Genomic DNA, 16,042 nt, shown 5'->3' with positions numbered 1-16,042 from the left:
ACTTAACGTCCTCCCACTTACCATTGCTTCAAAGTTATATCATTGCTCAATTAGGAAACATGCTCATTTAAAGTTGTGCAATGCTCCCTTATATAATGCCATGCCTGCCTGCCTGCCTGCCTGCAGTGACTAGACAGACAGAGAGCATTCCATTTTCTCATTTCTCCTCCCCTCCCTCCCCCCACCCCCCCCACCACAAACCCTTTGGCGGTGCTTTTTGGGGGGGGGGAGGAGAGGAGGAGGAGGGAGAGGAGCCTCCCACCCTCTCCTCCCTCCCCTCCTCCCCTAAAGCCTAAGCACCGCCCAAACAGGGCAGGGTGGCAGGGGGAGGGAGGGGAGGAGGATGGAGGAGAGCACTCCCTCCTCCCTCCTCCCCCTCTGCCCAGAAAATCCTAAACGCTGCTAAACAGCTGTTTTCAGCTGAAGATTTGGATTTGGAGGGAGGGGAGGGGGAGGGTGTGGATCCCTCGCTCCTCCCCCCGCGCCCCCAAGCCTCCTCAACAGCTGTTTGGCGGCGCTTAAGCAACAGCTGTCAGGAGTGGGAGGAGAGGAGGGGGAGGAGAGAGGGTGGGAGGAGTGGGAGAGAAGAGGTGGGCCTGGAGTGGAGGGGGGGTGGAGGACCTGAGCAGGAGCAAAGGAGGCAGTTGGCTCCTGTTCTTCTGCTGAAGCTGCTGCTGCTTGCTGCTTGTCTTGTGCTGCAGTGTGCTGTGCTGTGTGGGGTGTGCCAGTGCACTGTACAGTACCCAGTACAGTACAGTACAACCACAGTACAGTTTTGTTTGTCTGCCCTAACCCCCCCCTGTAACCTAATATTTGCATTAAATTTTATTAATTTTTGGATTATTTTAATTTATTTTAAGTTTAATTTTGCATTTCATTTTTCAAGTTAACATTGGTTAAACATAAAGAGAACAAGTAGAGAAGGCAGGAGACAAATGTGCTCCTCTGCCCTCTGAGATATTATTAATCCCATCTTAGTTGATTCAGGTTTTGTTTCATTTTCATTCTACCAAAATCTCATCTATTAATATCAAAATCCAATGAGGGATGAATGCTAGGTTTCCCTAAATTTTATTGTATTTGGCATAAGGTGTTATTGATAGAGGTTATTTTCTGCTTGGTAACTCTTTCTGAGTTTAGTTCTGAAAAATAGTTTAAAATTATTAGTAATAATATTATTTTTATAAATTATGTATATAAGTGAATTGTAGTGGCCTGTTATGTGCAGGGGCAGGCAGGCAGGCCTGTTATGTGCTGGTTTAATCACATGGTTAAGTGTTTTTGTGGATCAGGACCACAGTGCTCAGCATCTTGCAGGATCAAGTAGTAGAAGACCAGCCCATCAATTTTGGTATACACACATCCTTGTCTAACACTGTATTGTATCCATGAATTCCCGTAATAATAATACCTACTGCTTCATAGATATTAACTGTGATTGTGGCCAGACAAGTGATTATGTACAAATTACACCTACTTACTTAACAGGTCTGCAAGGTACATAATTGGAAAACACTTGGTGTTGAAAAGTAGAATTTGTAGGAAATTGCTTTGAGTTCTGATGTTTATTTCCTCCCACTGAAATACATGAGAGGAATTAAATATCAAAATCTATGCATCTGATGTATAATTCCACCCACATGCTGTGTTTTTGTGAGAGGATTTAAACATTAGGTGGAAAGCCATTAGGCCAACATTTTCAAACTTGAGTGTCTAAAGTTAGGTACTAAAATAAGTGGGATGATTTTCAGAGGTATTGAGCATCCCCAACTAACACTGATAGGCCTTTGTATCATTAGTGTTCATTGGCCATTCTGGAAGGGTAAGTTAACATGCGGAATGGTAGAATAGCAATAATATGCCCATTGGGTAAGATCCCCTATTTTCTAATAAATAAATAAATAAATAAATAAAATCCAACACTTTTATTTTTAATAGTATGCGTCTCCTTATGTTGCTCCAGAAGTTTGGCTCTTGTCTAGGCTGTGTCTTCCTGTAAGCTCCTGGGGTCTGTTAGAAGACTTCAGCCCCACAGTGTTGATGCTTGAACGTGGCTGCCTGCCTTCTTTATGGTTAGGCTGCCGTGAGCACATCAGGGCCATGCCCAAGTCCTTTCACTGGGTCCCAGTCAGCTTCCAATGCTAGTGTAACGCTTCGGTCATAACGTTCAAAGCAAGCGATGGACACCTCCCCACACCCCACAGTTGCATCAAAGACTGATTTTCAATGCATGAACCATTGTGGCAGCTGCACTCCTCTAGGACAATGCCGATCACAAAGCCCAGGATGAGATGTGTGAGACTTGGGCACAAAGCATGCTTGAGCCAGGGGATCTGGCTATGGAAGAAACTCCCAGAGGAGATCAGCCAAATCCAGAGTCTGACCATCTTTGGGAAATGCTGCAAAACCTTAGGCCTTTCCACCATAAGAATGAAACAACACTGACACCCCTTTCTACCCAGTAAACCCCAACACACCAAAACCAGAGGAAATTAACAGTCTAAAACACCAAATACACACCTCCCACACCTCAAAAAAGAAAAAATGCACCCCCAAGAAGTGTTTCTACTTTTTTGCTATGCTTTTGATTTTACATAGAAGGCTCTCAGATACTACGATAATGGGTGGCAGTCTAAAACCCTTAGATAGATCTGGGGGCAAATTCTGCTCTCACACCAGTGTAAATGTGGAATAACTCCACTTAAGTCTTCCATTAAGAGCAGAAGTTGATCCATTAGCATTACAGAACTACCAAATCCTCTCCTGGATGAATGTCAGGAATCAATGACTGCAGTAGAGCTAGTCTTCAAGCATCCTCATCAGCACAGCTAGCTTGCAGCAGGCTGCTCGATTGGCCACACCACCTGATTGGCTGGAGGGACCAGCATGCCAGCTCTTAAGCCAGCAGCAGCTTACTGGCTGCTCAATGCTCATGTTCACCACTGTGATTGCTCCTGTGTTACCTTGTTCTTGCTGCCTCTGCTTGCTCCAGTTCCTGATCTCTGTCTTGACTCTGGTATCCAGTTCCAGCCTTCTAGTTTGACTCCAGCGTCTTGACTACTGACTCCGAATCTAGTCCTTGGTGCCTGATGCCTGCTCCAACAACTAGCGCTGATGCCTGCTCTGACAACTAGGCTAGACTGTCCTTGTCCCACTTGGCTGACAGTATAAAGGAATTTATCTCATTACATTTCCTCTTTTCCCATTATAGCTTTTAAATGCTAAATTAATTTTAATTTATAAGGCACTAGAATATCTGTTTTTATAGAGTTTTTTTTATGTGTTGTCTGTTTGTTTTTTTGGAAATTGGGCCCCTGATCCTTCCCCCTTTGAAGTAATGGGTGAGATCTGAGGGTGTGGTGAAGGAGAAGACTGGGAAGGACATGTTGAGATACATAACACATAACTAAAGGTGAAAAAGTGTAGACTCAGAGTTTAGATACAGAGGATCAATCAATTTTTCACAAGAATGTCTAAACTAGGCATTACTTTCAGATTATTGTCTACACCAATTTATTTATTTCCTTTCTCAGTATCTGTAACAACCCATAGGCCTAGAAGCAGGGTCTGGGGCACACACCACTTCCTCATTACCACCAATGGCCCAGGTAGGGTTTACCTCTGAGAAATACTGAGAGGCTAAGCCCTGCAGGAAGTCGTGCCCTCAAGGGGATGAGTGACAGCAACGTGTAATTCCCTTACTGGCTGGCACACATATATAATCAGAAAAGCCTTTTCTGGGTGTCTCTAGCCAATGCCCATCCCACTTTCCCAATTTTGGCCGCGTATAATGTCCTTGGTGTAGGACCATTGCTGACCCTGGTGCAAGATCCTGGTTTGGCCTGACCTGGATTCTCGCCTCGCACTCTCAATTTGGTAATGGACTCTGACTCTGTGGTTTTGAGATCATAGAATCATAGACTATCAGGGTCGGAAGGGACCTCAGGAGGTATCTAGTCCAATCCCCTGCTCAAAGCAGGACCAATTCCCGACTAAATCATCCCAGCCAGGGCTTTGTCAAGCCTGACCTTAAAAACCTCTAAGGAAGAAGATTCCACCACCTCCCTAGGTAACCCATTCCAGTGCTTCACCACTCTCTCAGTGAAAAAGCTTTTCCTAATATCCAACCTAAACCTCCCCCACTGCAACTTGAGACCATTACTCCTTGTTCTGTCATCTGGTACCACTGAGATGGGCTGCCCCAGACTGATCTTTGACTCTGCAGTCCAGATACTAAGCAGCTCACCGCATGCCCATAGGCTGCCTATGACCTGGCTCTGGCAGTATCCTCACACCACCAACTGCTGCTGAACAGTGATTTGCTGTTGCTTCATTATTTTCGATTTTGACAATGACATAAATGTAAAATTGACCATAAAGCTGACAATATTTCCACAACAGAAAGGACATACTGTGATATTTTTCATCTTTTGTGGGTACCTTCGTGTCTCTCATTTTATATATTTATTCCATAATAGAAAGGCATATTCTCCATCGTCATTGCTATTACATGTGGATAGATTCAGTACACCATATCTTATCTCTAATTTACATATCTGATTTGTTCAATGCCCCTCTAGCTTTTTGTTCAATAGGATGGAAATTTAAAGCAGAGAATAGTATTTATGACTGTATATGCTGCATCTAATTATGAAAAGAAAAGACATTTTTTTAATTTGGAGTTTTGGTTTGGAGTATTATTACATTTTATATCTGCCCATTCAGAATAAATAACAATTACTGATGACATATGAAGTCATATAAGAGTGATTATGGTGTATGCTTATGGGCAGGTCAAAGAGAACATTTTCTTGTGAAGATTAATAACCCTCCATGACCAAAACGCAATGGGCAGATTCTCTTCCCTGGAATTGGCCCCTCTGTGCTGCTCAAGATATGCAAAGGCTCTGGATATTGCCCTGTATCTAGCTAGCTAAGAATTCACCCAGTCAGTCTGAGACTGGCATAGCTAGTTCCTATGCCAGCCTGCCCTCCTGGCCCTAAGAAGCATGCCAGTGGTGGGAGGAGGTATGCCTGGAGTGCTACTTGCCTGCCTCCAGCAATTTTCAGCTGGCAGACAAGCCCTAGACTGCTGTAACTTTTAGCAGAGCCAGGGCTGGAGCTGCACAGGGCAGAACAGTCAGAGTTGTAACTACTCCCTAATAGCCTGCCCTCTCTCCTGCACTCAGCAAAGCTGGATGCAGGCGAGAACCTGACCCAATTTTTCTAAACTTTGTTATTAACTTATTTTCCTTCAAACTATGCCAGAAATACATATCTTGGTCCATTCCGCTTCAAATGAGGTTGCACCAAGTTGGCCAAGAATTTTGGGGCAGGCATGCAAAACAATTTTTCACTTCTTCCCACACCCTCTCAAACATAACCAGTTCATGTCCAGGCCACTATGCATAGCCCCAGAAACAGGATTTGCAGGAATTTCCTCTCTGACTTAGCTACCTTATTTTACTTAAAATTTTGTGTGAGAGGAACCTATACATTGATAGATTTTAAAGCCAGAAGAGACCATTATGGTCTGACCTGAATAACACAGGCCACTGAATTTTCATCCTCCTAGGGATTCCAGTTAGGAACACAGCTCCTTCTTTTCTGCTCAAAGAAGAAGGTGACTTCCCATTCCCTTTCTTTCCCTCTCCTGATCTTGTGGGAGCTCAGCCATCCCCTCTCCTCTTGATTCTTCACTGGCAAATGAAGTGAGGACTCAGCAAGTTGGAGAATCTGAAGTGGGAGCAGCAGGAGGAGCTGGTGGCTGGCGAGGGAATTTGTGGAGCTTTTACTGCCTGTGGGTGGTACAGCACTGATGTGACGAGATGAATTGTTTCCTGCTGGGAGTCAGTCCCCTACCTGCTTCCTTATTTCTACAGGCAGATCTCTGCCCCTGTTGGCCAGGGGGCAAAGCAGGAAAAAGGGAGATTCTGCAGCCTCCTCCTCTCCCTCCTCCTTCCTTCAGAGGAAAAGGGAGACCGTGTCTCTGGCCTCCCCCATTCCATAGAAAGCATCTAGGGTAATGGTCCTGTCAGTTTCCTCTCCTCTCCTGGCATTCCATAGTGGGGCATCCAGGCAGGGTATCAAGGGTGGATTGAAGCACAAGGGTTCCTCAGCACAGAGCCACACTTGGCATGTGCACATGCACATTTGTTTGGTTGGCTAAGGGCCTGCTCAGAGATATGGACTCCAGTCAGATACTTTTATTTATTTTGCCCTTGTTCTCTTTGCCATGTCCCATCACACTAGATGATGCAATGTCACTATTCCACATGATGTCAATATTCAAAACATACCATCACCACAACTGTGAGCTTCCTCTGCTATATTGATCTTCTTTACCATTGGTGTTGAGCTAGTGATCTCACAGAGATTTGTGCTTTCACGTCTGCCCGGTATGTTAAAGTCAGTGAGCTAGTGACCTCGCAGAGGGCTCAGCCTTATCATCAGCCAAGAAAGCTAGAGGTCCTGAGCCAGTGAGCTCACAAGTCCTTTTACTTGATATTAGCCAAGCAACATGAAGTGTTGAACCAGTAACCTCAAAAAGGCCTGTTCTTTACCATCAGCCTTCTGCACTAGAAAGGGTTAAAAGAATGTTGACAAGAATGATCTAGGGCATAGAAAAACTCTCTTATGACGAGAGATTGAAAAGACTGGAATTGTTCACCTTGGAAAGGAGAGAAATAAGAGGGGACATGATAAAAATCCACAAAATGACTCATCTGCAGAAGGTAGATCAGGGGCTTCTGCTCTCCCTGTCTCATAGCACAGGAACAAAGGGCTGTTCAATTAAATAAAAGGTGGGAAATTTAAAAAATGAGAAAAGGAAATACGTTTTGTGTAATGTGTGATTAGACCCATTACCACCTGAAGTTGATGAGGCCAAGAATTTAAGATTCCAAAAGGGACTGGGCATTTATATGGATATCAAGAACATACGATTATTGTTGTTAATGATAAATTTTGTAGATGGGAAATTAAACCTCATGTGTCAGGGCTTAAACCAGTCTCTAACCATTAGAGATGAGGCTGAGGCCCAATGAGAGGGGGCACATTATTCCACATCTGCCTGCTCTGGGGTTCTTACACTTTCCTCTGAAGCATCTGGTACAGGCTATTGTCAGAGCCAGGATACTGAACTAGGTGGACCTCAGGTCTGATCCAGTCTGGCAAGTCCTTTGCTCCTAAGATGAAGCTGCAGCACCAATGCTTGAATTAAAATATTACATAAGCAGCCTGACTAGCTCAGTTGGTAGAGCATGAGACTCTTAATCTCAGGGTCATGGGTTCAAGCCCCATGTGAGGCAAAGCAAGTTACTTTTGGGGAGCGACAGCTCAGTGGTTTGAGCATTGGCTTGCTAAACCAAGGGTTGGGAGTTCAATCCTTGAGGGGGCCACTTATGGAGCTGGGCAAAATCAGTACTTGGTCCTGCTAGTGAAGGCAGGGGGCTGGACTCAATGAACCTTCAGAGTCCCTTCCAGTTCTAGGAGATGGGTATATCTCCATTATTATTAAATAACCTCATAGAGACCTGTGCTTTCACATCAGTCCATTAAACTACGGGTGCAGAGTCATTAACATCACCAAGACCCATTTCTTGTCATTATCTCGGCAAGCTAGAGGTGCGTCGACAGACTTCACAGAAAGCTAAGCTCTCACATAAGCCCAGCAAGCTGGAGGTGCTGATCAAGAAACCTCACAGAGCCCTTGCCTAGACATCATCCCAGCCTTCTAACACTCCTGAGCTAGCGTCCTGAGCTTTTGCATTAGCCCAGCCAATTACACAAGCGGAGCCAATGCATGCACAGAGAGCACAGCAAGCAAGAAGAGTTGAGTTAGTGACCTCACCAAAGGTACAGACATTGACACCAGTTTAGCAAGACAATTCTACTGAACCAGCAAATTCAAAAGGCCTGTGCCTTGTGATTATTATAGCAAAGTAGAGGTACCTAGCTGGTAAGCTCAAAAAGGCCTGTGCCTTGTTGTCAGTCAGCAAGATGAAAATGCTGAGCCAGTAACCTCAGAGAGGCCTGGGTCTTTGCATCTGCCCAGCAAACTAGTCATGCTGAATAGAGGATAAAATAAGGGGGCAACACAGCTCCCACTCCTCTGCTAAAAGCAGGATGTGCCCCGAACCCGCTCCTGGGCTTCAGGGGACATGCAATTTTTAGGAAAGATAAGTGATAAAATTTCAACCCTGGCAATCAGTTGACATATCTATTTTGATTTAAGTTTTCTAGGCTATCTTTGCAAGAGAAAGGACTAGAAACTTACTTGAAAAGAAAAGAAAAGTTTATTTTCTCCTTTACATTTCTAGGTGCCCCAAACCAGGGATGATGGCTCTGCAGGCCCAAAGGTTGGCTCTGGGTTGCATGGAAAATTTGGGCACAGAAACCAAAGATTTTTCTTAAAGTTGAAAAACACTAGCCTGGATCATAAAAGGGATTATATGTGCTGCACGATGCCAATGCAGAAAGCTGATGGGTGTGCCCAGTGTTTTTCTAAAAGTTCTAATTACACGGAAATCTTACAGAGCTGTTAGGATACTGGGGAATATAATAGTTTTTTGGAAACACTTTTCAGACATAAATGGGTACATTTTCTTCTGGGCCTCTATCCAGCCTGTGTGTGTGCATTTGTGCACACAAAATTGTTGCATGCATACCTTTATGCCTGCACTTTGCAGGTGCTAACACTAACACGTGCTATAAAAATTCTGACATTGGTGTGCACATTTTAAATAACCCAATACCTGTGCACGCACAAGTTTTTGCAGTGTCAAATTTGAACACGTATGCATGCTTTGGTGTAAATCTGTTTAAATCAGGGGTTCTCAAACTGGGGGTTGGGACCCCTCAGGGGGTTGCGAGCTTATTACGGCGGGCACGAGCTGTCAGCTTCCACCCCAAACCCTGCTTTGCCTCCAGCATTTATAGTGGTGTTAAATATATACAAACATGTTTTTAATGTATGGGGGGTCATACTCAGAGGCTTGCTATGTGAAAGGGGTCACCAGTACAAAAGTCTGAGAACCACTGGTTTAAATTGTATGTGCACGTGTTTGCATCTGTTAAGCACAGGCTATCTTCAAATGCCTTTTGTTTGAAATTGTGGGCTACAGTATTCTGCCTAATCTTGCTGGTTCTCTTACTATAACCCAATTTGTAAATGCTTAGAGAGCCTGATGTGAACGTGAAAATAAAAGCATCCTGTCTATCCACCTTTATGGTATCTCTCTGTCCATGGGATCTTCTATTGTCCCACTCTCCGCCCGTGGCATCTGTCTGTTCCTCCGTTGTCCAATCTGTCTGTCCTGGTATCCGTCCATCTGCCCCCTCATCTCAGTTTCCTTAGCAGCAGGTTGCCGCTGAGTCCCTTTTGTGCCATGCTTTTGTCCTTGCCTCGCTTCACGCCGGCTGCTGGGCTGTGAGCTGAGTGGCTGGCTGGGCACTGCCAACCGCACCCTGCAAGCAGCGCGAGTCCCGCTTTGTGACCTGCGGGGGGCTGGCCACCGCCTCCCACTCCTGGCTGCCTGGTTCCCGCCCCCCACTTCAGCGCCTGCACTGGAGAGGGGCGGCTCCCGGCTGCAAATCCGCTAGGCGCTGCCTGCCCCCGCCTCCCCAAGCCAAGCCGAGCCCGCAGGGAGGCTAGCGAGGCAGGCGGCGGGCTGCCCGGGGCATGTGCGGAGCTGGGGCGGAGGGTGGGACTGTGGCTTCCGCTCACGGCCGCGGCAAAGCGGCTGCTCGCCACAGCCGGGGCCGGGCTGAAGGGAACATGAGGCGGCGGCTCCGGCGCCTGCTCCGCACCGAGAGAGCGGCTCGGCCGCCTAGCCCCGCCGCTGGCTCCAGCCGCAGCCCCAGCCCGGGCACCCTCCGCCACCAAATATAGCCTGGAGCAGAAGGGCACCTTCCAGCCGCACATGTGCGGCGGGGCCGGCGGCAGGGGCAGCCAGCGCCGGGCCCGCGGGCTGTAAATACCGACCCCCGCCCCGGGCCGGGCAGCCCGGCTGCGTGAGGGGCCAGGCGGGGCAGTCTCCTCGGCGGCCGCTGCTGTAGCACAAAGACGGAACTCGGCTCCCCGCCACCCCCAGAGCCGCTTCCCAGCTCGGGGCCACCGGCCGGGAGGGGGCTGCCCAGAGCGGCTCCAGCCAGGGGATCCCCGCCCGGGGTGCTCGCCGGGGCGGAGCGGGGTAGCTTCGGGTCGCTGGCTCCTGGGCGTCGCTTCTTCCCGGGGGGCGGAGTGGGGCGTGTGTGTGTGTGTGGGGGGGACTTGCCAAGCGGGGCTGCAGCGGCGCCTGTTCCCCGAGTGCCAAATGTGCCTCAGCAGCCGGCGAGTGGGGTGAGAGGGGGAGGGGCGGGGGGCGCTGCGGATCCCCACCCCAGTGGCGCAAGGGCTGGTGCACAGCAGATGTGGGCAGAGCGGAGAGGCGGCAGCTGTGCTCCCGCGAGTGCCCCCCGCGCCGTGCCGCCGCCGCCGCCGGAGATGGAGGGCGCTGAGCTGGATGCTGGCCGCGGCCCCTCTCCCCAGCGCTGCCTCTCCTGCGGCTCCCAGCCGGGCGCCGGCAAGGGAGCCGCGGCCCTGGAGGAGCCCGCGGAAGAGGCTCCATCCTCCGAGGTGACAGCGGCGCCGGAGCTGAGGAAACAGCAAGGGGTGAAGAGGCATCATCACAAGCACAACCTGAAGCACCGCTACGAGCTGCAGGAGACCCTGGGCAAGGGCACCTATGGCAAAGTCAAGAGGGCCATCGAGAGGTTTTCTGGCAGAGTGGTAAGGCAGCCTGAGCTGTTTTCCTTATAGCTTCCCAGGGGAAACACCGCTCCTCGGGTGCATCTTCCCAGGAGCTCCTTAGAGACCAGTCCCCTGACCAGTAACTCAGAGGAGGTAGAAAGGAGGTGCCCAAGCTACAAGCTTCGAGCTATAATTTCCCCATTAGATGGGAGAATATGAACCCAGCTCTTTGGGGTTCTACATTATACAGCTAGTTATGGAGTTTGAAACTAGATCTGAATAGCCTTCAAGTGCCTTTGGAACCAGTGTTTTGACTCCAGCCAAATACTTATGATGAAGCATGTGGGGTATTTATATAGTTGGGCATATTTACCTGGTGCCAAATTATATTTATGATTGGAATAAAATGTGTGTTTTTGTTGGCCTTCACAGATGTGGCCATCATCACCAGTAACCTTATCTTTATTTCTAAGGGTGGAAATTTATAGTGCAGTGAAGCTTGCTGTGTTCTCTACCTAATTGAAGTGACCTTCAGAATGGTGTGCAGAATATTAATTGCTATTTGTAAGTGATACATTGCAGTGATTTGTTACAGTTAACTTTTGTGATCTGAACTTGGCTGACACCTACAAAATGCTGGGACTGCAATCCAGCCCCATTGAATTTTACAGTTCAGTTCATGGCTCAGTTTTGTGAGATGGCTCAAGACCTAACACAGCCTTGAGGCCACCCTGTAATAACTGGAGTCCAGCAAGTCCTCCAACATCTCCTTCAGCATCATACAGATGGGCTCTTGTAATGCATCTGAAGTAACACACACATTGCCATTTGTTTTCAATTGAAATACATCTCCGGTAGTAGGGTGATGGTACAAGATGCAGTGAGTGCATTAGGGATTGACTGCTCAGAGACATAGATGCTTTTCTGAAGACATCTTAACATATATTTCATTTGAGGTAGACTGATTTTCAGCAGACTTTGTACAAAAGCAAGATATTGCCCTAGTGAGATACAAGTTTTGTTTAATTGCTGTTTTTGTTTTGGTTGTCTGCAAACCTAGCATATACCTGAAGCAAGAAACAGAAACTGCCAGTGAGGTGGCTTTAACAAGGGACATTTACTTTACAACTAGATCTGTGTGTCAACAGTTAAAATGAGAGTTTCAACCAAGCTGAACAATTACATTATGTGTTCTTTCATTTTACTAGCTCATTTGGAGGCTGGCTAAAGAGAAACCAGAGATGAACATCTCTGCACATGCTCACTTCAAGTACAAGATTTTTAATGTTTGCTGTCTTGGCTGGTCTAAAATTTCAGACTAACAGAAGCTAATGATCTCTATTATGGAGATTGATTTATTTAAAGTCTGATGTTTTTTAGTTGCAAAAAGTAACAAACATCTATTTTTTAAACTTGAATAACTTAAAGAAAGATGTTGAATGAGCTTTAATCCAATTTGTTTAGGGAAAATCCTCTTCTGAAAAGAGACGTAGTTTTTCAAATTTCAGTTTGAACTGAATCTATGTGGCTGAGGTAGCAAAACTTGGGGAAATAGGGAGAAAGGGTGAAAAATCACAATACAGCTGGATTCTTAAATGAAATAAAAATGTTGCATACAATCTGTTTACCGGTATCTAGAATACTTACTTAATTTTATATTGTAAAACTTAATCCTTGCCACAATGCATTTTTTTTATTAAGATACATTCAATTTTAATGTAATGTTTTTGCTTGAACTCTCTTGTTTGAGCACATAAAATATCTGCATTTTGTCTGTTCTAAAGAGTTAAAGCTAGTGGCCCTGAACCCAACCAGACATGAAGTTAATAGAAATGACCTTTTTTCCCCCAGTTTTGCCCCCTGACTCCTGTACTTTGAGCACCAATTTCTCTCACAGACCACTTCACCCACAAGAGGAGAATGCAGCAAAAGGGGGCTGGGTGAGGAGAGGCACAGGGTTTTCATTCAACTTTTTTTCATTCTCTTTTCTTTCTTCCCTTCTATTCTCATTAGTCATCAGCATTTATGGCATCATTGAAAAGGCTTGAATAGATTCATACTGTGACCAGCAGGGGATGCACAGAGAGCAGTGTGGCAGGCATCATTCCATTATGTCTTAAGCACAAATTGTCCAATAACCAGAAGCTAGGTTTCAAGAGTCCCAAGGTCACTCTCTAACCTGGCTGTTTGCTTCCAATCATCTTTTTTCACTCAGCAGTATGTAAATAGTTCAAGCTGTATGGCAGCAGATTGCAAACCTGAACCTTGGAAACAACATTACATTCCCAGTTATTAGCTCTGTCCAAGTGATCTGCGCTAACATATTTGGCCTTCAAAATTTTTTATTAGCCAACAAGCAATTTAGCTATACAATGTTTTGCTAAAGATTATTGCATGAGTAGCCATACTATCATATAAAATGTAAGCTTTGAATTTTGCATTCAGTTGTTTCTAACTGTAATAAACAACTTAACAACAAAGTCAATCAACAGGTTTGACAGGCTAAGAGTCTGATTCTGATCTCACATTGCTGTAAATGAGAAGTAACACCACAGAAGGCAATGGAGTAACATCAATACAGAACCAGCATGAGAGGAGAATTGAGTCCCATGTACATAAATGGCTCAATCCTGCCCCAACTGAAGTCAACAGCAAGTCTGGATTGACTTCAGCGGGAATAGTATTTGGCTTTGATTTAACAGGTTATGTGTATTTAGCTGATCTTTTTTTTTTTTTTTACCATTTTGCATTGAAACATCTTCACAAAGTGATCTGAAAGTAAAACTGCTAGGTGGATTGTATGATATCTTTAGTTGGTTGCTGAAAACAATTTATTTGAATGTGTACTAGTTACTACATACAATGTTGTGTGTTGCATGAAACAGAGAAATTAATACCCCAATATGATATTTTGGGACACCCTGTTTTCCGAACAAGATTTCCTTATTTAGTACTGGTTGGGTATAAAATTCACACCTTATGATATCTTAAGTGAAAGTTCCTATAAGTATAAGGGTGAAAAGAGGATATAGAAAGTCTGTGAAGTAGCATGTACATTGAAATTCCTGTAGGTGTTTTCTCCACTTGTCCTCTTGCACATGAAAGCAGTAGAACAAAGCTTTGCTCATGTACTATAATCAGTACTGGTTAGCCAAGGAATCCATAGTTACAATCATATAAGTGCAAGGTGTGCTAGGTAGTGGTCATATGTGCCTATACAGTGCATGGTGCATAATGAAAGGAAATGCTGCAAGATGCTCATGCTAGGAAATGCTTGGTTTTGGGATAATTACACTAAATTGCTGATAGGTCCTTCCAACCTTAATTCCATCTTTATGTAGTTTTATTCTGGGATTACATATAAACCAGATATTCTGCTGATACGGTGCATGTTTTGGTTAATATCGGTGCAAGAAGGTTTAGTATTGTGAAAATTGGCAAGAATCCAGAAGAAAGCCTGTTACATTGCATGATGCACTCAAAGCAGAGCAGAACTGGATTTTTTTTTAAAGGAGGCACATCCTGAGCCCCCTGCGGGTCCACTCATTTAGGGGTTCCTTCTTGTGTCCTCATTCAGTCCCCGCTCCATATCCCAATATCCCAATGATTAATAACACTGTATATTGTATGTAACAATTTTTCACGTGCCCACTCTCCAAGCACCCAGTCTCTGTCCCCCTTAACATTCACTCACAGGACAGATTTTTCTTTCTGCAGGGGCCAGGAGTGGGCTAGGGGAGTGGGAGCAGCAGCAGGGAATTTTTTTCTCTGGTCCCCTCCTGAGAGTCAGGGCTTTTATCTTCCTCCTGCCAAACAGAGGGCAAACAACATTATTCTTCTCTCCCTACCCCTAAGACAGGCATATTATGATGACAAGTTGTAGCACAACATAAAACACAGGCATTTCATGCATATTGGTACAGGTGTTTACATCTTATTTACTCTTCTGTATAGAAGTGCACCATGCAGCTCTCAGTCATAGGGACACTGCCAAATTAAATTTGGCCGCAAATTTACATTGTATAAAAGCAATCTCTTGCAAAATTTTAGATCAATAGAAACATTTGCACAGTTGAAAAAATTCCAATGAAAAAGCCTTGTTTCAAAACAAATCAGCATTTCTCTGTAGTGTTGGAAACTCAAACATTGCTTTTGAGAACCTGAAAGTGAAATGGTGTAAACAAAGGGAAATTGGCTTCATTGATTGTCATTGCCCTGACAGAGAGAAGTAGAAAACATAATTACAGTAGTGACAAGTAAATTGGATTTTTTTTAAGTTTGGTCATTTTAATAATTACGGTCTTATTTGTAACACATACATTTGTTTGTTTACAACAAGATTTTTAAGTGGAGTATGTCCCAATTAACAAGATAAGAGCAGTTGTGCAGATCACAAGGAGTAGTGCCCCAATTCTCCATTCTGCTGAGTTGATCTCAGTGTAGGAATGGAAGGGTGGGAGTAATGGGGTTGTGCACCACTTTAAAGCCTTCCAGTATTCTTGGCCCAGTCAACATTCTGCCCAGTTCTGAGGGCTGCTCTAACGGACAATATGCTCTGGTTGCAGTGGCTGCAGGCCGAGAATAGCAGCACCCACTCTTCCTCCTGTCTTCCGGCATGCCTCATACATGGAGAACTGAGAAGGGTCTGGTGCAGAGCAGTTCCAGTAGAGCTCTGTGCAAGTGAGGAGTCACTTTATGGCAGGTCCAGTTTATGTAACTTTTACATCAGCAAATTACATAACGTGTCTGTCAGACAACCCATAATTGAGCCCTTTAGAGGTAGATCAGTAATCCATTACAGCCAGAGGGGAAAAAACCTACATTAAAAGCAAGTTAATGTTGAAAAGTCAAGCACTCAAAAGTTAGGAAATGTCAGGGGTAAAGTTGTCTGTGGAACCTTAATTCAACTCTCTAGTATGCTTTATTTTAATTATGTGATCACTTCCTGTTTTATCCACAGGACTCCTCTCTCATACAGTGAATAGGCAGTTCAATATTTATATTTATTTTTATTTTCATTGTTCATGTGTGGCCCCATGCATTATTTACTACACATTATTCAAACCAAATACAGAATTATAAATTTCCTTATAACTTTTCTATAGTGCTCTCATTGTAGAAATTTAGTTAATGACAAACATTAATTAATGTGTCTTTGGAACACTGCTGTGATGTGAAGTGATATGATTATTATTCCCATTTTATGCATGGGGAAATGAGGAGCAGAGGTTAAATCCAAAATTGTCAAAAGTGTCAACACACTTTGGGTGCCCACTTTGAGATGCCGGGACCTGACTTTTTCAGAGTACT

The 16,042-nt window shown here is 45.0% G+C and overlaps 1 protein-coding gene and 1 non-coding gene across 3 annotated transcripts in view; both read left to right on the top strand.

Annotated features, from left to right (window-relative positions):
- The first annotated feature begins 7,237 nt into the window (after positions 1-7,237).
- On the top strand, positions 7,238-7,310 carry TRNAK-CUU. Its single transcript has one exon. It is a non-coding gene; the product is annotated as a tRNA-Lys (tRNA).
- Positions 7,311-10,303: 2,993 nt separating this feature from the next.
- The window catches only part of NUAK1 (NUAK family kinase 1), a 59,589-nt gene continuing 53,850 nt past the window's right edge, over positions 10,304-16,042 (top strand). Inside the window, exons 1-2 of one of the 2 annotated variants that reach the window (XM_039488949.1) lie at positions 10,647-10,771; positions 11,206-11,271. Coding sequence is in view for 1 of the 2 variants with exons in the window: in XM_039488929.1 (XP_039344863.1) it covers positions 10,412-10,771 (360 nt within the window). In the remaining variant the exon portion in view is untranslated. Of the gene's footprint in view, positions 10,772-11,205; positions 11,272-16,042 lie in introns of both variants that reach the window. The other variant, XM_039488929.1, reaches the window with a different exon arrangement.

This window comes from Mauremys reevesii, linkage group 1 (genome assembly GCF_016161935.1).
Source record: "Mauremys reevesii isolate NIE-2019 linkage group 1, ASM1616193v1, whole genome shotgun sequence".
Taxonomy (NCBI): domain Eukaryota; kingdom Metazoa; phylum Chordata; order Testudines; family Geoemydidae; genus Mauremys; species Mauremys reevesii.
This window is presented reverse-complemented; position numbering and strand designations above follow the sequence as displayed.